Here is a 22,099-nt window from a genome sequence, read left to right as displayed (position 1 = left end):
CCCCAGCGGTGGTGTGTCCCGGCTTCAACTGTATCTGCGTCCTCAGGACTCCGATACAGTTGAATCCAATGCTGGAGCAGGAAGCTGATGGCTCCTTGCTCCAACAGTCAATGTGCAATGCCAGCTACAGCTGTGAGCGGCTTGATTCAGACAGACGCGATGTAGTGATGTCATCGTTCCTGTCTGCGCAGAACCACACTGCACAGAGCGGAGGAGCAGAGGGATCTCTGCCAATTGTCGTAGGAACGGGTATAGGTAATTATTTTATCTTTTTTTATTAAGCACTATGGGGCATTCTACTGTGTGGTGGCAGCTAAGGGGGCATTATACTGGGTATGGGGGGGGACACAATAGAGAAGTAAACTGTGGGCAGCTATGGGGCATTATACTGTGGGGGTGGCATTATGAGGACATTGTATGTGTGGAGGGCAGCTATGGGGTGGCATTATACTGTGAGGACAGTTATAGGGGCATTATACTGTGTGGGGCAGCTACAAGTGCATTATACTGTGTGGGGCCTGCTAAGGGGTCATTCTACTGTTTGGGGGCCACTAAGAGGTCATTATAGTATGGGGGCAGCTATGGGAGCATTATTCTGTGTGGGGCAGCTATAGGGGCATTATACTATGTGGAGCACACTAAGGGGTCATTATATTTGGATGTGTTTCACCCCCTCCCCTGTGCTAAACCCCCAGCTGATGGGGGACACTATACAGTGTGGGGGCAGCTATTTTGCATTATACTGTGTGGGGGTTCTATGGGGGCATTCAGCTGTAGAGAAGCACTATAGGAGCGTGATACGGTGTGCTGAAGTGGGAGTGTATGGGTGGGCGTAGAGGTGTAGCTTAACGGGTAAAAATGTGTCCCTATTTGCATACTTGAAAGTTGGGAGGTATGAAAGGGTTAAAGGTGACCACTGTTATCAGGACCATCATTTCTGACCACATAGAATCTGTTTTCGGCAAAATATTGGTGCAAAATACTGACCTAAATACTGCCTTAGGCTTTGTTCACATTTGCGTCAGGGCTCCTTACCGTCGGAGCGGAGCCCTGTCCGACGCAAACCGTAGGTTTCCGTTTCCATCACAATTAATTTCAATGGTGACGGAACTGGTGCCAAGGGCTTCGATTCGTCTCCGTTGTGCAAGCGTTCTGTCGGTTTGCCGGGATGAATACCGTAGTCTACGGTATTCACCCCGTCAAAATGACGGAACCCTTGCACAACTGAGACAAACTGAAACCATTGGCATCGGATCCGTCACCATTGAAATTGTGATGGAAACGGAAACCTACGGTTTTTGCAGACAGCGACGGAACGGAGCCCTGACGCAGATGTTTACAATAGGTAAACTTATTAATGTATAAAATATATTTGTGGTCAAAGGCACATGGTTTATTCATTCCAAGAACTTTACATAAGCACGGTGTAGATTTCTTACATGTGGAGGAAATTATTTTCAGACAACAATCGAGTAGTTAAAGGGGTTATCCGGGATATAAAATGTGGTGGCCTATTCTCAGGATAGGCCATTAATATTAGATGTTGTCACCCCAGCCAATCCCCTGTGTGAAGGTGCTGCGGCGCTAGGGCCGCAGCCTCTTTATTATTTACATGCTTCTTTATGTTTGCATTTGACGCACCATTACATTTGTAGCGGCCGTGTAAGGTACCGCACCACCGTCCTATTCAAGTGAAACAGTATGTGACCAAAGCCGAAGATACAGAATTAGTAATGTTTTTTTTTTAAATGTGATCAGCTATGACTTTAATTAAAATCGTTGTCCTATAATAAATTCAGACATGTCATAGGAAAGTTATTTTTCCAGATTTTTTTTCTAGCCATTTTTATAATACTTTTGTCTCCTCCGGCTATCCAGTAATTACCTACAATTATATGTAAATGCATATATATATATATAGGGATCAAAGTGTGCCCTGCCTGGCAGTTGGCAACCTTGGATGTACTTAGGGGGTAGAATAGAGACCAACATAGGCTATGTTTCATAAACGGAATTATGCCTCAACCAAGATGGCACCCTCAGCATGACGTCAATGAGATGTCTGCGTTCTCGCGAGAATTCGTTACCCTCCCGCTTGCTCTGGCGCTTTTGGAATGTCTGTTGTAACGGCGTACTAGCGTCCCATCGCTCCTGGCCAATGAGAGCGCAGGACGCGACCCCGGAAGCGGAAGCAGTTTTGTTACCAGGAGCAGAAGAGAGCTGGACTAGAAGTGGAACCGAATCGCCTGTGGACCGAGGACAGAGGTTAGCGTGCGGACCGGGAGCTCTCATCAGCGGACGCGGTGCCAGCTGTTCTCCGGCCACTGATCAGAGCTTCCCTGCTGTGGTGTCACTTGTCTTTGTGTCTCGTTATATAGAAGTGCTGCTTGTTGTTAGGTGGTTGTTGTCATGAAGGTTGTAAGAACAGTGCAGCTCCAGGGCTGAAGACGTTATGATCTCCACCGTGTGATACTCAGTGACAGGTCCAGCATCAGCGGTCATAGTCGTGCTGTATACCGACTGATGGTTCTGCTGCTAATATCGCGATCAGCATATCGGACAGATGGACTAGACAGTTTCTGCGGGTCACTGCCAACATTTTCTGCATTTGGATTTCCCAAAATATTTATTAGAGCAGTTTGTTGTAGTAGACAGATCGGAGTATGACTGCAGGATCAGACTACACAAGATTTGCTTGTCGTCTGTAACCATGGAGACACCTAGGTCAGCATAAGAGCAGTAGGTGCAAAGTTGCTTAATGTTTTTATTTATTGTAAGATTTGATGGTTGCTAATCTTGACACTTCCATCTTTTTGTTTAGATTAAATCTCTATATTGGATAATCTTCTTAAACTTGAAATTATGATGAAGTTCATGAGTAATGCGTTCCTGGAAAACTAGATAATTTACTGCAGGAACCGCCGGGAGGCCTCGTTACTGAAGAACTGCTTCAGCAATCTTGGGGTCCATTCACACAGGGCGTATACGCTGTGGAAAAGTCCGCCGCACGTAAGAACCGGGAAACGCAGGGAAATCTGTATATCTGCAGCAAATGGTGTGTGCGCGCGTTTTGCAGCTTATGGATGAGATTTGTCAAAATCTCATCCACTTTGCTGCTACTGTATTATTCTGCAGATTTTCCTGTTCACAAATCCGTACGGAAAACCCGCAGTGTATACACTATGAATATAAAGCCTATGGGGTCATGCACGTGGACCAGTACAGCGGCACACAAGTCCCTACAGGTTTGTCTTCTAGGCCCTTCCGCTCTTTGTGGTGCCTCTGAGAGGTCCCATATTCTCCCCTAGACTTCCCTCTGTCTAAATAAAATCTGAGGTACGGTGTGGGGCGCGTGGTAGGATATTGTGACCCGGCCTGTCCATGTATTACATTGTTGGCTATTTATTTGAATGGTTGGTGGTCATCTGATTGCTGGTCCTGCTTTAATTTACACAGGGATCTTCTGAAAAGCCTGATTTCTGTTACAGCAATAACACTGAAAGTAAATGCAGCATTTTGTCATGACGCTTGAGGTGTAACTACAGTATAAACGCTGGTCATTTAAGTCCCTTTCATGGCCGGGTGAGACTGATCTGTAAGAAATAATTGAGCTTGCTTTCACTTGCTCATAATTTGGGCTCTTCCTCTCCCATCTGTCAGCATCACAGACGCCCTGTCCTCTGCCGGTGTCGATTACAGGATCAATGGCGGGCAACGCTTGTTTGATCTGGCTTCATTTTATAAAACGAGTTGATATTAGATGCCACCTTTTCTTTAATAACTGCGGTTCGAACACTTTGTTGTGTGTCAGCAGCTGACTAGAAGGGCCACAGTATTCTGCTGTTTCCGAGCGTTTACTTAGCCTTTTAATACTCATTCAAGCACAAGCCGACCTCTTAAGACTCATTAACTTTAAAGTGAAAGTTACTGAAAAATGCACAAAGAAACACTCAAAACATAATTTACCTGAATACCCATAAAGGGCAAAATCATAAAAAAAATACTGATTACATCCCATAAATTGGTAACCGATACACTTTCAATGTCTATTGCCACATTATAACATTTGTAATGCAGAATTGGGCAGAGGGATAAGCAAGATAAGATGCAGCTTTGTGCCTTTGTTTTTAAGCTCTTTGTTCTTAAATGTTATTTTTCTCAAAACAATTGGGAAATAAATGTCAGAATGCAAAGGAGGTGCCTAAATATAAAGGGGTTGTCAAGTCTTCTGGTTGGTGCTGCATGATGTAAATGTACAGTACAAAATGTGCCTTGACTAGAAGCACCATGAAGGACATTTACATTAGGAAGATCGCGAGGGAACGGCAATGTGTTTATACTACTTAGATGCTGCGAGTACAAATAAATAGCGGGAGGACAGCCGCTCGCCACTGTTTAACTGTACCGATCGCGGCGACTATGAAGTGTAAAGCAAGAGCTTCCTTTGTTTGATGGCCATCAGCCCTGGCATTGCGATCGTTAAATTGATATCCTGGGGCCTTAGTAAAGTCCCTTTGCTGAGATGTGCTGCTGACACGATAGAAATGTGAAAGGAGCAAACGAGCGCCTATCGGTGAACTGTCTCGTTGATCGGCGCTTGTTTACACAACTCATGTCGTGCCATGTAAGAGGAGCCTTACAAGGGTCAATGATCGGGCATATGAATGCCTGTTCCTGATCATTGCCCTGTGTAAACAGCTCAATGATCAGTCGATGAACAGGAAAGCTGATCAGTTCGTCAGCTGATCTCATCTCATCTTTTATGCAGCACAAAAAAATCATTGTTGCTGTCAGCACTTCTCCTTGTGTAAACAGGGAGATGTGTTGCAGGCATGATGCCAATGTACGAGGACGAGCGAGCGTAGTTACGATCGCTCGTTCCCATACTAAACAATCATTGCTCATTTTAAAAGTTGTGAACATGGGCGATATCTGCCTTTGTAAATCCACCTTAAAGGGAACCTGTCACCAGCATTTTATCTATTAAACTAGCACTACCTGGTGGTAGTAGGTGAAAAATTATTTCTATATAACCTATAATTGTCTTCTTAGTCGGCTCAGTAGCTTTAGTATTCAGCTTTTTAGTGTTCTCTAACTGTATGCTAATGAGCATAAGTCATATCTTCGTTCCTCAAGTCTTTCCGAGTTCTCCCCGCCTCCTTACTTTTGATTGACAGCTCGTCACCTTCCCCCAGCACACAACATCCCGCGCTTGTGCGTTGATGTCCTCTTCTGGTGTGTGCGCATAAAGGCACCCCGGATTATTACGATAAAAGGCGCAGTATGTTTGCAGACCGTTATTTACAGTCGGAGGAGGAGTTTAGGAGAGGGGATAACGGCAATGAACTTTTGATAGCAGCGGCCAGTGAGGGATAAGTAAAGCTCAATAGGTGACATGCTGGTGACAGGTTCCCTTTTAAAGGGGTTTTCCCATCAGAGACATTTATGACATATCCACAGGATGTCATAACTGTCAGATGCGGGACCCGCACCTATCTCTAGAACGGGGTCCCCTAAACCCCATTCTAGCTTTTTGTGCTCAAGCTGCATCCCGGCCACTCACTGATTACATGGTTCCAACTGTGTAATCAGTAAGTGGCCGGGAGGCAGCGTGAGCACAGAAAGCTAGTACAGGGATTAGGGGACCCCGTTCTAGAGATAGATGTGGGTCCCACCTCTGGTACCTGCACCGATGTGACATTTATGACATTATCCTGTGGATATGTCATAAATGTCCCTCATGGGAAAACCCCTTTAAGGCTCCCAGGCCTGTTCAGTAGTGATACCGGTTAGGGCATACCTAACAGGCAGTCATATATTGGAATATACAGATACTCCATACATTACAGTTAAAAATCGAAAGTTAAAGTCCCTTAGCAAGACAACAATTTTTTTTAATAAAAATAAACATTACATAAAATAAAGCCGCACATGTAAAAATCAAAACATTTTTTCTTGGTTAAACAAAATTTAGTATCCCTTTAACCGTAAGAACCCGTATTATACCACTAATGTTCTATTTATAGTAAACTGTTAAGAATGTAGATGCAATGGCAGAATCTTATAAAGCTACGTCAACAAAAAATGAAAAAAAGTTGCTGTCGAAATTAAACAAAAAAAAAAAAAGTGGCCCCGAAAGCAAAAATGTCTTGGTCCTTGATGTGTTAAAGAGGTCCGGTCAGTTCTCCTGACGTGTTCTAGAAATACTTGCCTACTCCATATTCGGCTACGTTTCATTTATTAGGGAACCTGTCACATTGAACACACTGTCTGATATGCGGGAAGTATATCATTGACAGAAAGTGGAAATTCAGTATAAATTCCTGCTCACTGCTGGCTAGTGTCCGGTGGGCGGTGCTACTCAGTGATTGACAGCTATCTGTAAGCGCACTTATAAAGGAAAGTCTGTCAATCATGGAGTAGGACCGCCCACCAGACTCTTTAGCCTATAGTAAGCAGGAATTTAGATGTAAACCTGCAGCTGCTTTCTGAGAAGCTGCTCGGAGTGGAGCCAATGACTGACCGAGAGTTCCTCGCCCTGGGCATTACAGCTGATTACTGGATGCAGCTCCCCAAAACTTCTGGGTGGGCATCTAAATAATGCTCCTAAAGAGTTAAATTAGTAGATAAAAGTGGCTTTTTCACATGACCGGTAGACACTACACATTTCACCAATAAGTCATTAGTAAATCTTCATCCTGGAGTTGTTAAATATTCTTCTATTCAGCCGTTTTATAGTTGTACCTATTTCCGGAAAACCTGGGTGCCACTGACGGCAGATACGTCTGCTATTACAGCTCACCTGGCCTGTCCGAAATGTGGAACTGCCAATCTGCTGAATAGGGAACACATCTCAGCACTGATATACTGTTTCGGACTTTAGGAAAGAAGTGACGCCCCCTGTGACCGTTCTAATGCTGCCGTTTTGGTTGCCATGTAAAATCAAATGTCCCAGTAAAATTGAATGCAGCATTTATATTTTTGCCCGCTGGCAGAAGCTTCGCCCCCGGCATGTCATGTTACACTTTTGCCGGCTGCTGTCCCTGACTAAACCTCCAGCATCCAATAGTCTGCATTGGATCCTTGTCTGGAGCAGCTGTTGCAGAGAACGTCCAACCTCGTGGATCTTATGACAAATTGGCCAGTACTGAAGGGTGGGGGATGTGTGACCGGGTGGGATAATACAACTCTCACTTTCTGCCGTTAGAACGTTGGTCATTTTACTGCATGTTTTTTTTTTTTCTGTCACTTGTAGATGAATGGCTGAGAAGAGTTTATGGAGGACGTCCACGTTTTATCAGGATCTACCTCATCGGTCATCCCGGGAGACTATTCAAGGTTCGCTGTAGTGCAATGACAGTTGTATCCGCACTGACGCCTGCCGGGCTCAGAAGAGATCTTTACATGCTCATTTTACTACTGTATTCGTTCTGCCGGTCACTTTAAAACAAAATCTTGGCTAGGGAATTTCAGATTATAGGTTTGATCAGCGTAACCCATCATAGCCGACAATTCTGTATATCCCAAAGATAATTAACTATTTAGTGAGTCAGAAAGAACGACCTTTAACAATGACCCCCGCAGGATTATAACCAATAGGCAGTGTATTTCCCACCTCTATAGACCCTTACTTACTATTGTATAAATGTACGCATAGCATACAGGTTGCAGCAGCAATGTACTTGGTAAATTCCTAATGCATCCTTTTTTTATTTTGTCACAGAAATAAGCAAAGCGTGGAAGACTATTTGTAACACAAAAGCTGCTGTGAGTATTCCTTATCATTGCTGCCGCTGCAATAATCTGTATTTCCATGTACTATTCTATCGCCTGCTCTATCTACACAAACACCCTTTACAAATACCTTGTATAAAGTTCTGCAACTTTAAAATAAATATATATATATGTTACAATGCTCTTGCTGTCAGTGAATGAGAACATTCTTGTTTATATCCTGAGGCTGAAAACCCATGCAAACCTAAAGCTTTTCACAGCTGACAGTTTGTGACAATTGTATAGAGTCTAGACAATTCTCTGTGAGCTAAAAAGAAGACGGTCCAGGCTCATAGTTTTACCTACGCTGATAGATTGTTGCGCCCTCCGTACAGAAGAGACATATATGCTGCTTGTGGATTTGAAACCAATCCCAATTTAAAGGGAATGTGTTGCCAGAAAAACATGTTTTTTTTTTAAAAATTAAACATTTAGTGTGTGGGTGATTAAACATGGTTCAAATTTTTTTTATTTTTTTCACGAGTCAGGAAATAGTCAGGAAATATTATAAATTAATTCTAATTTATAATACTACCCATTTTTGGTCACTAGATGGAGCTAGTTCCCAAAATTGCAGCATTGCAACGTTGGGTTAGAAGCCCTCGCTCTAGTGAGCTCTCAGCATCCCCCCCTCCTTTATCCTGGCTAGTGCCGGGATAAACGAGGGGTTTGAAAGGTTTAACCTCCTACACTGTGTGTCGCCATTTTTTGAGGTAACCCACAGTGTAGTAGGTTTACATACAGTAGTAAACACACACAAACACTAACATACATTGAAATCTCTTACCTGCTCCTGCCGCCGCGGCTCCCTCCGGCCCGTCCGCTCCCTTTGCTGCCGCTGTTCCATGTGCACAAGTCCGGAAGCCGCGACCGGAAGTAGTAATATTACTGTCCGGCCGCGACTTCCGGTCCACAGGAAAATGGCGCCGGACGGCGCCAATTTCGAATAGGACTGTGTGGGAGCGGCGCATGCGCAGTTCCCACACAGACGCCGTACACGGCAGTCAATGGGACGGGAGCCGTTCGCAGTCCCTATGGGACTGTGGCTGCCGTACTCCATGTCTGTGTGTGTCGTTAATCGACACACACAGAAATGGAACAAAAAATGGCAGCCCCCATAGGGAAGAAAAAAGTGTAAAAATAAGAAACAGTAAAACACAAACACACAAATGAAAATAAACGTTTTTATTAAAGCACTAACATCTTTAACATATAAAAAAATTATTTGTGATGACACTGTTCCTTTAAGCTCTGTTCACACTACTGCCAGTCGCTCCTCTGTCAGCAGTCCCGTCAAAATTTCCGTTATAAATGGTTCATTCTTATGCACTTAAAAAGCCTTGGCTGTGTCATTTGGAAGGTTTTTATGTTTCTTGTGGTTAACAAGAATTTTTTGCATCACTAACAACAGGCAGAGATCTTGGTAATGGTGAAGAATCGAAACCCCAAGTATGTTAGAAAGTTGCGGAACGTTGTATTGTGCAATAAGGTTATCTACGCTGTTAAGACTTGTATGGCTGCTATGTGGATTTTTCCTCCACTATAATTCTTTCATATTTCAGTGTGTGTATTTGTCACCTATCAGCTTAGGCACACTGAAAATAATCTGGATGTGGCCCCCACTAGCAGTGCAGTGTTTGACTCCATCATGGATACCGAAAGAGCAGGAAGCAGTGCCACCCGCAAGATAAGTAGAAAGGGTAGGTGCACGCACGCGGTCACTATTCATAAGAGCAATGAATCTACCCTTGTTGTATAGATATTACTAACCTTTTTTTTTTTTATGCTGTGATGCTTATTGTTAACTCTTTTTATGCCTTGCTAGTGCAGTGGGTATGGAATATGTTTCAGTTATTTTACCGTGAAACTTACTCCGCTTATATTTCATATTATAGTAAGGAAATCTGCAGAGCCTGAGGTTATTACATGTTTAAAAGCCTATTCGACATACAGGGGATGAACACGTAACATTTTCGTAGGGCAATACTTCCTGATTTGGATCCGGTGCACGTTAGTTCTTCTCACAGGCAGTTCGTCCTCTGCGTGTTTCTCATCTGTGGATGACTTTCTAGGAGTGAGTAGTGTGATGAAGAATTGCCGTGTCCCAGGTAAACAGGGCAGGAGCACACCAGATCCAGTGCCACCACATAAAAGCCGTGATAGAAGAAATTAAACATATATCACATCTGACAGAGGAGATAACTGCATTCAAGTGACTACTAACAGTTACTCAAATATAGGAGATAAGTGCGTTCTATTATGGCACATTTGTAGGGTGAGTGCTGTAACAGCAGCTACACTGTGGTCACTGCTGTGTGGCACACAATGATATAGACCAGAGGTACTCAACTATTTTTTGTGACCGTCCATTTACCGATGTCTGCTGGCACGCGAAGGTCCGAGCTGAGCACCAGCAGTCAGGCTATATTCATATGGGTTGGATTTGCCATAGGCAAATCCAACACGTGGATCTGCGGCAGAAGTCCGAGGCTTACCTGCCCCCTTATGGAGGTTGCCACGCAATGCTCCTTTATGGAGGTTGCCACGCAATGCTCCTTTATGGAGGTTGCCACGCAATGCTCCTTTATGGAGGTTGCCACGCAATGCTCCTTTATGGAGGTTGCCACGCAATGCTCCTTATGGAGGTTGCCACGCAATGCCCCTTATGGAGGTTGCCACGCAATGCCCCTTATGGAGGTTGCCACGCAATGCCCCTTATGGAGGTTGCCACGCAATGCCCCTTATGGAGGTTGCCACGCAATGCCCCTTATGGAGGTTGCCACGCAATGCCCCTTATGGAGGTTGCCACGCAATGCCCCTTAAAGAGGTTGCCACGCAATGCCCCTTAAAGAGGTTGCCACGCAATGCCCCTTAAAGAGGTTGCCACGCAATGCCCCTTAAAGAGGTTGCCACGCAATGCCCCTTAAAGAGGCTGCCACGCAATGCCCCTTAAAGAGGTTGCCACGCAATGCCCCTTAAAGAGGTTGCCACGCAATGCCCCTTAAAGAGGTTGCCACGCAATGCCCCTTATAGAGGTTGCCACGCAATGCCCCTTGTGGATAGTGCCCCCTAACAAATAAAACAAACTTGTACTTACCTAGCCCTGTTCCCACAATGAACAGCGCTGCTCTGCAAGGCCTCCTTTGCCGCGTTAGGCCTTCAGCCTATGAGACACAGAGACCAGATCCTTGCATAGGCCGGCGCGATGCAGTGATGTCATTGCACCGGACTGCGCAGGGATCCTTTTCCAGCATCTTATAGACTGTAGTATTAACATTGCCTGGTGAATGGTGGAGCAGGGAGCGGATACCTCCCTGCACCGCCATAGTATTCAATTCTATCTGCGTCCTGAGTAACTAGATACAATAAAATGTGGGAGTCATCCGGGGCACCTGTCCACAAAACCGGACTTTGCCCCGGATGCACGGTGCTGGCGACAGCACTTTCCGGATGACTGCCGTCCCGGTTTGGACTGCAGTCCGCCAGTTGACCCCTGATATAGACAGTTCTGTGAATGTGATATTACTGTGCCTGGCTGTTTGGCACACACTGCTATTTATGCCCTGCAGTGGCACCGTATGCAATGCGGCATCTGCTGTGACACTATAAGGATGCAGTCTAACATATTTTTGGTGAAATTTCTGTTACTGAAAATCGGTTCCATTCATCCGAATGTGGTTGTTTCTTCAGCAGGTGTATGGATTTCAGCAAGTTTCACGTGGATGAAAGGAAATGATTTTCATTTGCAGAAATTTTTGCAACAAAATCTGCCTACATGGAGCTGCACCCTAATTAGTAAAAATTCAGGGACTTCATTTGCATTACTTGGCAAACACCCGGGTTTGTTTTAAAGTTGTAATAAGGGGGAGGGGTGGGTTTATGTCTGAAATATCTGGCCGGGCATGTGTTTCTATGCTTCCATGAGTGAGGCTCTTGATGGGCAGGTAACCAGTAAGTTAGCCAGCCCGTTCTGCTCCATTACTTATTCTAAATTATAGCAAGGGAGCTGCTTACCAGTGCCCTTTTTGTAAAAATAAACGTTTATACCCTTGTTTATCCGCTTTAGAACATAATTTGTTTCGGTTATGTCTGTAGATGGTCGATACCATGACGATTCAAATGCTTACCACAGCAAACATTCCCACTCCACTAAATCTGGCAGAGATCGGTCTTCTCGCAGTCCACTACGTGTCACTACCCTGGACAGCAATGTGAAAAGCTCCTGTCGTGTAGGTTTCCGAGAACCTCTGGCCTCATATCGGTAAGGACTGGATACTGCAGATGCTGTAGATCAATGTTTTTGGCTTTGGATGTTTATGGCTCTATCGAGCTCATGAAGCGTTCTCGTAATGGTTAATAATAGAACACAAATTAATCGAAAACTCGTAGCAAAACCTAATCTCGCTGCACAAAGAGATGGTTCAATGAGATAAAGATAACGGCTGTGTCAAAAGTTTATACTCTTACTTTTCCTTAGATGCCACTTTCAGTAGCGACCATAGCATCTAAGCCGTTAGACGTGCAGTACATTATAAAATGGTACATGAAATCGTGCTGTTAAAAGCCTATGTCGTCCCACGTAAAAAAGCCCTCATATGGCGATGTCAATGGAAATATAAAAAGGTTAAGGCTCTTAACCCCTTAATGACATGTCACGTACTGGTACGCGGCAGCCGATAAGGGGAAGTATGGCACGAGCTGCGCTCGCTCTATACTCAGCGGGTTACACAGCCGACACCTCACTGCAACGCGCGGAATCAAAGATCACTTTGATTCTGCCCTTTTAACACCTTAAATGCCACGGTCAATCGCGGAATTTAAATAGTTAGGTACGATCGGCAGTTTAGTGGTTGTTATGGCAGCTTCGGGGCCTAATAAAGGGCTTCAAAGCAGACTATCAGAATCACATTGTCAACTGTCAGAATCACGATATACTGCAATACGTTAGTATTGCAGTATATAATGCAAGCGATCCAACGATCGCTGCTTCAAGTCTCCTTGGCGGACTAATAAAAAAATGTAAAAAAATAGTTACAAAATATTTTTATAATGCTCAAAAAAAATCTATATATATTAAAAGTTCAAAAATCCCCCTTTTCCCATTTTTTCCCTAAAGTAATGTTAAAAAAATAAATAAATAACATAACTTGTATCGCCGCGTCCATAAAAGTCTGAACTATCACAATATAGCGTTATTTAACCCACTCGGTGAACGGCGTAAAAAAAATAAATATATATATATAAATCATGCAAATTGCTGTTTTTTTTTGCCACCTTAGCTCTCCAAAAAAAAGGAATAAAAAGTGATCAAGAAGTCGCATGTACCCCAAAATGGTATTGGTGAAAACTACAGCTCGCCACGCAAAATTTAAGCCCTCACACCTCTAAATGGATGGAAAGATAAAAAAGTTATGGCTCTCAGAATATGGCAAATAGTTTTATTTTTTTAAAAGTGGTAAAACATAAAACAAAACATAAATTTGGTATCGCCGTAATCGTATCAACCTGTAGAATAAGGTGAATATGTAGTTTTTATCGCCTGATAGACTCCGTACAATAAATGGTGCCATGAAAAACTCCAACTTGTCCCGCACAAAACAAGCCCTCATACGACTATGTCAACGTAGAAATAAAAAAAAGCTATGGCTTTTGGCAGGCGGGGAGGAAAAAAACGAAAATGAAAAACTCAAATTGGTCTGGTCTTTAAAGGGTTAAAAAATGGGGAGGGAAAAACGAACGTTATGAAACCAGGAAATTAAACTGAAATAGGCAGAGCTTTATTACACATTGCTGTTTATTTGGTGACATGAATTCTATTTCTCCAATTTTATCTTCTTACTAATTCCTTTTAACTGATTTTTTTTTTATATTACTGTCCTAGTAATACTGAGGGAGATTTACGAAGCAAAATGTGCCAGAATTCTGGCACAAATTGTGCCAAAAAGTTTTGAAAGTGTCTATAGAGCAGTGTGTGGCTGAGACAGTGGTGAGATTTATTAACGGTAAATACTGGTGTAAAGTCTGCGAGCCAAGAGGTGGCGTAAGAAAGAGAAAACTGTCCGTGTTTACAGCGTGCACTACTGTGATAAATTTGGCGCCTGTCTGGTCTAGTTGTATCCCGTCGAAAGAATTAATAAACGTGCCCCAATGTATCTTTTCAGGGAAGTCCTGTCTTCAGAAGAGAAAGGTCCAGGAACTGGACTGAAGAACTATTGTCAAAATGAAAAAGACTTTGACAGCACTCGCTCCTCGGCTGTGGACGAGACCACTGTGCGCTACCTGAATGACAGACTGGCCATTGATACTTTACATTGGCAATTACATCGCTCTCAAAGTGACCTCACCAATGATTACAGAGATGCGACACAGACAGAGCCTTCCCAGCAGCACCCCGCCGTCAGCCCTCTGAGTAACAGATTAGAGACCTTAAAAAGGAGGCAACCTGACGCCAAACTAGAGAAACTGAAAGAGCGAATCCGCAGACAATGGGAACTGTCCGAGGAACGGGATAGCAGAGAGCGTCTTCCAGAGTCTATACATTTCACAGACAATGCAACAAGTGCAAAAACAAGGAAAGTAACCGCTGCTCCACCGGCGCCGTCCTATCGAGGTAAGATTCAGCTCCACCTTAGCAGTGCACACAAGCATTTGAGCTGCCGATCCTCGTGATATGCACGCTCAGCCATGTCTACGTGTTTCGTACAGTCGTCTGCTGTAACCTTGACTAACTTATTAGAGATGTGTGTCTTTTATAAGTAAGTGAGATTCTGGAATATGTTGTTCCAGAACACTCATATACCAACTAGAGTTGCGGTTTACTGCTGGAACAAGTGGAGCCTTACATCATGTGCTATATAGAATATTTGTAAGAGCTTAAAGAATAAAACTCTCATAACCTGATGATTTATGTCGACATAACAGAAGGCGTAAACCAGCCTTTTTTTTATTTGTTATTTTTTGTTGCCGTATTGCCTTTTAAAGAGAACTGCCACCTGGAATAAAAAAAAAATACCAGTAAAAATATATATATTAAAGGGGTTGTCTGCTTTGGACTATTCCTATTTGTTAGCGGAATGTATCACTGCTCAGACCCATAGCAATCGGCTGTAATGTTTGGGAGAACCTGGCAACAAGTGTTCAATTCTCCTGCAGCGCCACCACAGGGGAAATTAGTATTACGTAGTTCTGATGGAAATCAATAGGCTATGGAATACACATGGACACGCTGAGTCCTCCAGAGTGAGAGATGCTTTTTGTAGACAATCCCTACTTTGGATGATAAATGAGGATTCTGAACACTGGGCCCCCTCTATTAACACAGAACTCTCTAATCTCTTATAGGGTATTTAAAATGGGGTTTCTTAACCAGAAAATTCCTTTAATTATTCCATTGGGGTTTTCTCCAAGTGTTTTTTCTTATTTATTCTTTTAATTTGTCACCTATTTTTTCCAGCCTTGATAAATGTTTTGTTTGACTTCACCTACTGTATCCACCCAAAAAGGGTGAGCTTTTTCTCCTGGTCAGCCTGCAAGAACTAGGATCTATCTCAGTGTAGTTACAAGGTTCGGATAGCACTAGGTAATGGTGTGGGTGCATAAGTAGGGGCCCAACCCGATCCAGTAGAGAAAAGCATTACTATGCACACCAATATGGAATTATTTATCCAAGTAAATAATTTATTTATATGTAGCCAGTGACAGTGCGTGCGACGTTTCGGTCAAAACCTTGACCTTCCTCAGGCACTTTAGTCAATGCTGGCGCTGTAAGTTTGGCGGGTAACCGCTGTATGAGGCAGCGCCTCATACAGCGGTTACCCGCCAATCTTACAGCCCAGCCACGCAGGACCAGCATTGACTAAAGTGCCTGAGGAAGGTCAAGGTTTTGACTGAAACGTCGCACGCACTGTCACTGGCTACAAATAAATAAATTAATTACTTGGATAAATAATTCCATATTGGTGTGCATAGTAATGCTTTTCTCTATCTCAGTGTAGTGTTCCCTCGCGGGAGAAAGAAGGGACATGCCCTATCTTCGGGCGTTTACGCCTCTGACCTCCCATTGACTTCAATGTGAGGCAGAGCAAGCGTATTTCGCTGCATTTTATGCCCGCGGTGCTCAATGGCCGCAGGTGAAAAATGCAGCGAAAATCCGCGTGCAGGGAGAGGAAAATCTGCCTCAAACTTCCAAACTGAATTTTGAGGCAGAAATTCCGCCTGCAAAAAAAACCTCTGTGTGAACATAGCCTAAATATGTATATAAATTAATGTACAAAAAAGGCACCTACATAAAGTAAAACTCTGCAAAAACAACCCCATAGCATCACACAGCTATGTAAATCAAAAAATAAAGACGTTATGGCCGCCAGAAAGCAAAGAGGCAACATTTAAAAAAAAAAATTCATGTCCTCAAGGCCAAAATTGGCCCAGTCCTCAAGGGGTTAATTAGGATGACATTGTATGAATCACATAACATAAGATTGATCTGATATTGATTGTTACATTTCACGGCCCCTCTTCACGGCACATGGTCTGATTTTCTTTTGGGTTTTATTTTGGCAGGACAGGAAATGACAAATTTTCTTCTTTTTTTACCCCCATAGGTTTTAACCCTCCAGAAACAAAAATTCGTACTCCAGATGGCAAGGTTTGGCAGGAGACTCAATTTCAGAACCTCAGCGCGCAGTTACATGGAACATTGCCCGCTTCATTCCAGGGTGAGTTTTCAGCGTATTGTATTGAGAGGAAATATCCGGGAGGGATTGGCACAAGGCAACTTTTGAAGGGTAGGAAACATGTTAACAAATGTGAGGACCAAGGAATTAAATGCTCAATGATTGACAGAGCGAATACATTTTTTGAGGTGAGTCATAATAGTTAATCTTTACACACAGAGGGAACGTCACCAAATGAGAAGTCACAGTCAAAGAGAACATCCCGGCCAGTGAGGAAAGTTCAGAGATTGGCAGGAACTGGCGGAACAGCAAGTCCTGATGGGAAGATGGGTAAAGAAAAATAAATCTTACGCTTTTTGTTTTATTCTACATGTTTTATACATCTGTAGCTGTTATTTTGTAAGTGTAATTGTTTATTCTACAAAACTTACAGGACATATAATCAGCACGTCGTCTTGGAGAGACGGACAGAAATTAATCAAGCAGATTTTAGGCCCTGCACCCAAGGTTGACAAAGAATCAAAGTCTCAGTCTAATGACCAGCAATCAAGCAAAGTGGGTTCATCGACTGATGGACAGACTGCCAAGAGACCGGTATCAAAAGAGAGAAACTCTGACAATAGAACTGGGCCCAGTGAGCGACAGAAGGAAAAGCGCCCCAAGTCAAGTGATCGACTCATTCATAAAAAAGCTTCGTCCAAAGAGGCACCAAGGGAAGATGTTGACAGGCTCATTAATCAAGGTTGGTGGAAACTTCCTCTATCTGCTCCTCTTGTTGCCCAGAAGTCTCAGACATCTAGAAACCAGACCTATGACTGTATCATCTCACACCCATTTTTGTGCCACGCTTGTTTTTGGGCTGTTTCTGATATTGCAGCTCAGCCACAATCACTTGAATTTGTTACACTGAACTTCAATACCAAACACAGTCCATGGACTAGAGTGGCGTTGTGTCTTGAAAAGCAAAAACTTACGTAAGTTTTTCACTTTAAGCCATTAACCCGTTAGTGACCGCCAATACGCCTTTTAACGGCGGCCACTAACGGGCTTTATTCTGATGCATATGCCTTTTTACGGCACTGCATCAGGATAAGTAAACAGAGCAGTGAGTGTCAAATCTCCCTGCTCTCAGCTGCTAGAGGCAGCTGAGGGCGTCCCTGCTCTGCCGTGTGAGATCGATATAAGTATCGATCTCACCCGTTTAACCCCTCCGATGCGGTGCACAATAGCGAGCACCGCATCTGAGTGGTTTTGGAGAGAGGGAGGGAGCTCCCTCTCCCACCGACACCCGGCGATACGATCGCCGAGTATCTGTGTCTCTAATGGCAGCCAGGGGCCTAATAAAGGCCCCCAGGTCTGCCTGTGGGGAATGCCTGCTAGATCATGCCGGAGGCATGACCTAGCAGATGCCTGTCCGTTTTAAACGGACAAGCAGTAATACACTGCAATACAAAAGTATTGCAGTTTATTATAATAGCGATCGGAGAATCGCATATTAAAGTCCCTTTGTGGGACTAGTAAAAAAGTAAAAAAAAAACTTTAATAAAGTTAATTAAAAAAAAATGAAAAACCCAGCTTTTCCCCTTACAAAATGCTTTACTATTAAAAAAACAAAATAAAGTAAAAAAGTTACACATATTTGGTATCGCCGCGTCCGTAACGACCCCGACTATAAATCTATTACATTATTTAACCCGCACGGTGAACGCCGTAAAAAATTTAATAAAAAAACGATGGAAAAATTGCTGTTTTCTGTGAATCCTGACTTAAAAAAAATGTGATAAAAAGTCGCATCTACTCCAAAATGGTACCAATAAAAACTACAAGTCTTCCCGCAAAAAAAAAGCCCTCACACAACCGCATCAGCAAAAAAATTAAAACGTTACGGCTCTTCAAACATGGAGACACAAAAACAAATAATTTTGAAAAAAGAGCGTTTTTACTGTGTAAAAGTAGTAAAACATATAAAAACTATACAAATTTGGTATCGTTGCAATCGTAACAACCCGCTGAATAAAGTTATTGTGTTATTTATATCACACGGTAAACGGCGTAGATTTAAGATGCGAGAAAGAGTGGCGAAATTTCAGTTTTTTTTTCTAGTCCCCCCCCAAAAAAAAGTTAACAAAAGTTAATCAATAAATAATATGTCCCCCAAAATGGTGCTGTTAAAAAATACAACTTGTCCCGCAAAAAACAAGACCTTATACAGCTATGTCGACGCAAAAATAAAAAGGTTATAGCTCTTGGAATGCGACGATGGAAAAATGTCATTAAGGTTTAAAATAGGCTGGTCATTAAAGGGTTAAAGGTACTTTTACACGGCCCGACCGTTTGCTCCTTTCACAAGTAGTTAGTGTGGGGACGAGTGCTCGTTACTCCGATTGCGGGTCCCCATACATTATTATCATGTCGGAAGCACGTCTCCCTGCTTACACAATGAGACGTGCTGCCGATGACTATAATATTTTCAGTATTTAAAACTATACGATCGGCTCATGAACAAGCGATTGCTCGTACATTGGCTGGCTGTTCTGTTTACACCGCGCAATTATTGGGAATGAGCGTTCTATGTTCGCTTGTTTGCCCGATAATTGGCCAGTGTAAAAGGGCCTTAACATAGACGATCCCAATGAATGCATTAGACGTTAGCCGTCGTCCGTTTTTTTTTTTTTGTTTGTTTTTTCCCATTTGTTCCATTTCTGTTACTAACCATTTGTTGATGTTCAATATTTCTGTTGTACACAGTAAGCTCCTCAAGCCGGTCTCCTTCATGTCATGCTCAAAAGTCCGAGAGAAGCCAAATGGACAGCGCTAGTAGCTTAACGAGCAAAAACAAAAATTCCCACTCTGCGGAGAAACCAAAACATCAGGATAATTCTACAGACGTGAAGAAAGATTTCCTTCCACTAGAAATCCGAGACATTTTAGATGATCTGCAGTTAGATAGTGGCTTGGATCGTGCAAAGCAAACCCAAAAGAGAAGCCACAGTCCAACCAAAAGGAAACCTGAGAAGGGACAGGTTTCCGAGGAAAGTCACGGCTCTTCTAAAAGGAGACATTATGACACCGAGCAGGTCCGGCTGTATATTATGCGGCAGCAGGAAGAAAGGAAAAAGAAGCAGAATGATCAGAAAGCGGCCCAGCAGCAGGCGGAGGAGCAGAAGAACAAGCGTCTGCAGGAGCTTTATCAGAAACAAAGAGAGGCTTTCAGCAAAGCAAAAAATGGCACAATTGTGCAAAGCGAGAAAGAAACTCCGGAGCAAGTGTCAAACAAATCTTTGGATCTGCATTTACCTCGGCCACAGGACACTTACAGCAAATTGTTACTGGGTGAGACTTGGCCTCCGGGGACTGAACAAGAGAAGCAGGTAAATTCCCTTCGTGTGCGAGCCTTGATGCCTGTGTGTAGTAAGCGTATTGTGACCTTACCCTTAGTCTTGCAAACTTTAAACACCGAATATATTTTTTTCCTTTTTCAAGTCTAAGCCTTTGTATCAGCCGTCTGGTGAATCTGACAAAGAGAACAAGGGCCAGGAGAGAGCACTTAGTGCCTCTTCCAGCAGTGACCTCTCCCTCTCTGAGCCTCTACAGCCTCTTCCCAGGTGAGACTTTACACGTACAGAGTGAAAAACTGAAAATTCTAGCGCTTATCACCCTTGTATTTTCAATTTGTATAAAATCAAGAGAACAATCTAATAGAAATGGTAAAAGAGGTAGAGCTATTTAGACAAATCATTCATATTAAACTGATGGTAAAGGCTGGCGTTCCTTTCGTGCTGCAGGCCGTCATCTTATTTTTATAAGAACAACTTTTGCTGCGATTACAGATGCCGGTCTCTTGGGGCTATGTCTCTATTAGCTTAGCACATCTAGACACTGCGATTTCTGCCCGTTCTTCCAGGGAAAATTGTTCTATCTCCTTCAAGTTAGATGGGTTGCGCTGGTGTACAGAAGTCTTCAAGGAATGCCACAGAATCCCAATGGGATTGAGGCCTGGGCTTTGACTAGGCCATTCCAAGACATTTATATGTTTTCGCTTAAACCTCTCTGTGACTTTAGTCGTATGTTTAGGGTCATTGCCCCACTGGAAAGTGAACCTCTGTCCTAGTTTCAAAACTCTGCAGACTGAAAGGTTTTCCTCAAGAATTGCCCTGTATTTACGGCCATCCATTTTTTTCTTCAATCCTGACTAATTTATCAGTCGATGCCGATGCAAAACATCCCCACAGCGTGATGCTGCCTTCCGTTCTGCACTGTGGTAATGGTGTTCTTGGGGTGATAAGAAGTGTTGGTGTTGCACCACACGTAGCGTTTCCCATGATGGCCAAATGTTCAATTTTCGTCTCATCGGACCATGAAACCTTCCACGTGTTTGGAGAGTCTGCCGCATTCTGTTTGGTGAACTCATAATGTTTTCTTATGTTTTTCTTTAAGCAACTACATTTTGCTGGCCACTCTTCCATAAAGCCCCACTTTGTGGCGTGTGAGACTTAGGCCCTGTTCACGCCGAGCTTTTTGGTGCTAATTTTGATGCGGAAACCGCGTCTGAATCAGCGCCACAAAACGACCGAAATTGGCACGCATTGATTTCAATGGGAGGCAGAGGCGTTGTTTTACCCCGAGCGGCTTTTAGCTGCTTGCAGGGGAAAAAAAGCGGCATGTCCTTTCTTGCCATGGTTCCGTCTCTCCTCCCATTGAAATCAATGAGGCAGAGAAAAACTGCGGCGCTCGTTTCGGAGCGTTTTGCATGGGCTTTTCTGCATCTTGTTTGCGTTAGCTTCGTAGCTGCGGACGAAAAACACAGCGAAAACCATGGCAAAAAAATGTAGGCAGGTCAAAATCTGCCTCAAAATTCCAGTAGAATCTGCCTTCAAAAAACGGTGTGAACAGGGCCTTATAGTAGTCCTGTGGACAGATTTTTACATCACCACTGTGGATATTTGGAACTTTTTCAGTGTTATCTTTGGTGTCTTTGTTGAATCTTCGTTTAATTCCGTCCTTGTCTGTTTTGGTAGTCGGCTTGTAGTTGTGCCATATTCTTTCCATTTTGTTATAATGGATTTATTGGGGCTCTGTGGGATGTGGGGGTATCTTATTTTATAACCCAACCCTGATCTAGACTTCTCCACATCTTTGTCTCTGGCCTGTTTGAAGAGCTCCTTGGTCTTCATGTTTCTCGCTTAGTGGTGTCGAAGACTCACACAGGAGGACCTCATTCAACTATTTGCACTTCTCAAGTTACTTGGTTTGACACGACCTTATTTAGTGGTTTCATGGGCAAGGCGGTGAATACATAAGCACTCCCAGCTTTACACTTCTTAGGTTGTTTTTTTTTTTGTTTATTTTTTATTTTTAAGCAAGGTATTTTTATGTTTTTTTTTTTTGTTTTTTTTTCATCTAATGTAACAAATTGGACATTTTTTTTCGGTCCATTACATTAAATCAAATTTCAAATCTATTTTAATTCAAGATTGTAATGCAAACAGGAATAACACCAGGGGGTGAATACTTTCGCAAAGGCACTGTATGTTCACACTTGAGTCATGGTTTCCAATTGTAATGAAAGACGCAATGCTCTGCCAGATCTGTTGATGCCGTCGTTTTCACAGGATGAATATCGCTGCGTCCAGCACTCTTCCTCCTGTGAAATC

The 22,099-nt window shown here is 43.2% G+C and overlaps 1 protein-coding gene across 3 annotated transcripts in view; it reads left to right on the top strand.

Annotated features, from left to right (window-relative positions):
* The first annotated feature begins 2,165 nt into the window (after positions 1-2,165).
* The window catches only part of CEP350 (centrosomal protein 350), a 49,496-nt gene continuing 29,562 nt past the window's right edge, over positions 2,166-22,099 (top strand). For all 3 annotated transcript variants that reach the window (XM_075833141.1, XM_075833140.1, XM_075833139.1), the window contains exons 1-11: positions 2,166-2,265; positions 7,256-7,338; positions 7,724-7,767; positions 9,359-9,473; positions 11,869-12,034; positions 13,935-14,383; positions 16,374-16,487; positions 16,665-16,775; positions 16,879-17,187; positions 19,194-19,816; positions 19,929-20,050. In XM_075833141.1, coding sequence (XP_075689256.1) covers positions 7,260-7,338; positions 7,724-7,767; positions 9,359-9,473; positions 11,869-12,034; positions 13,935-14,383; positions 16,374-16,487; positions 16,665-16,775; positions 16,879-17,187; positions 19,194-19,816; positions 19,929-20,050 — 2,132 coding nt within the window. In that variant the 5' untranslated portion in view covers positions 2,166-2,265; positions 7,256-7,259. The remainder of the gene's footprint in view (positions 2,266-7,255; positions 7,339-7,723; positions 7,768-9,358; positions 9,474-11,868; positions 12,035-13,934; positions 14,384-16,373; positions 16,488-16,664; positions 16,776-16,878; positions 17,188-19,193; positions 19,817-19,928; positions 20,051-22,099) is intronic.

This window comes from Rhinoderma darwinii, chromosome 7 (genome assembly GCF_050947455.1).
Source record: "Rhinoderma darwinii isolate aRhiDar2 chromosome 7, aRhiDar2.hap1, whole genome shotgun sequence".
Classification (NCBI taxonomy): domain Eukaryota; kingdom Metazoa; phylum Chordata; class Amphibia; order Anura; family Rhinodermatidae; genus Rhinoderma; species Rhinoderma darwinii.
This window is presented reverse-complemented; position numbering and strand designations above follow the sequence as displayed.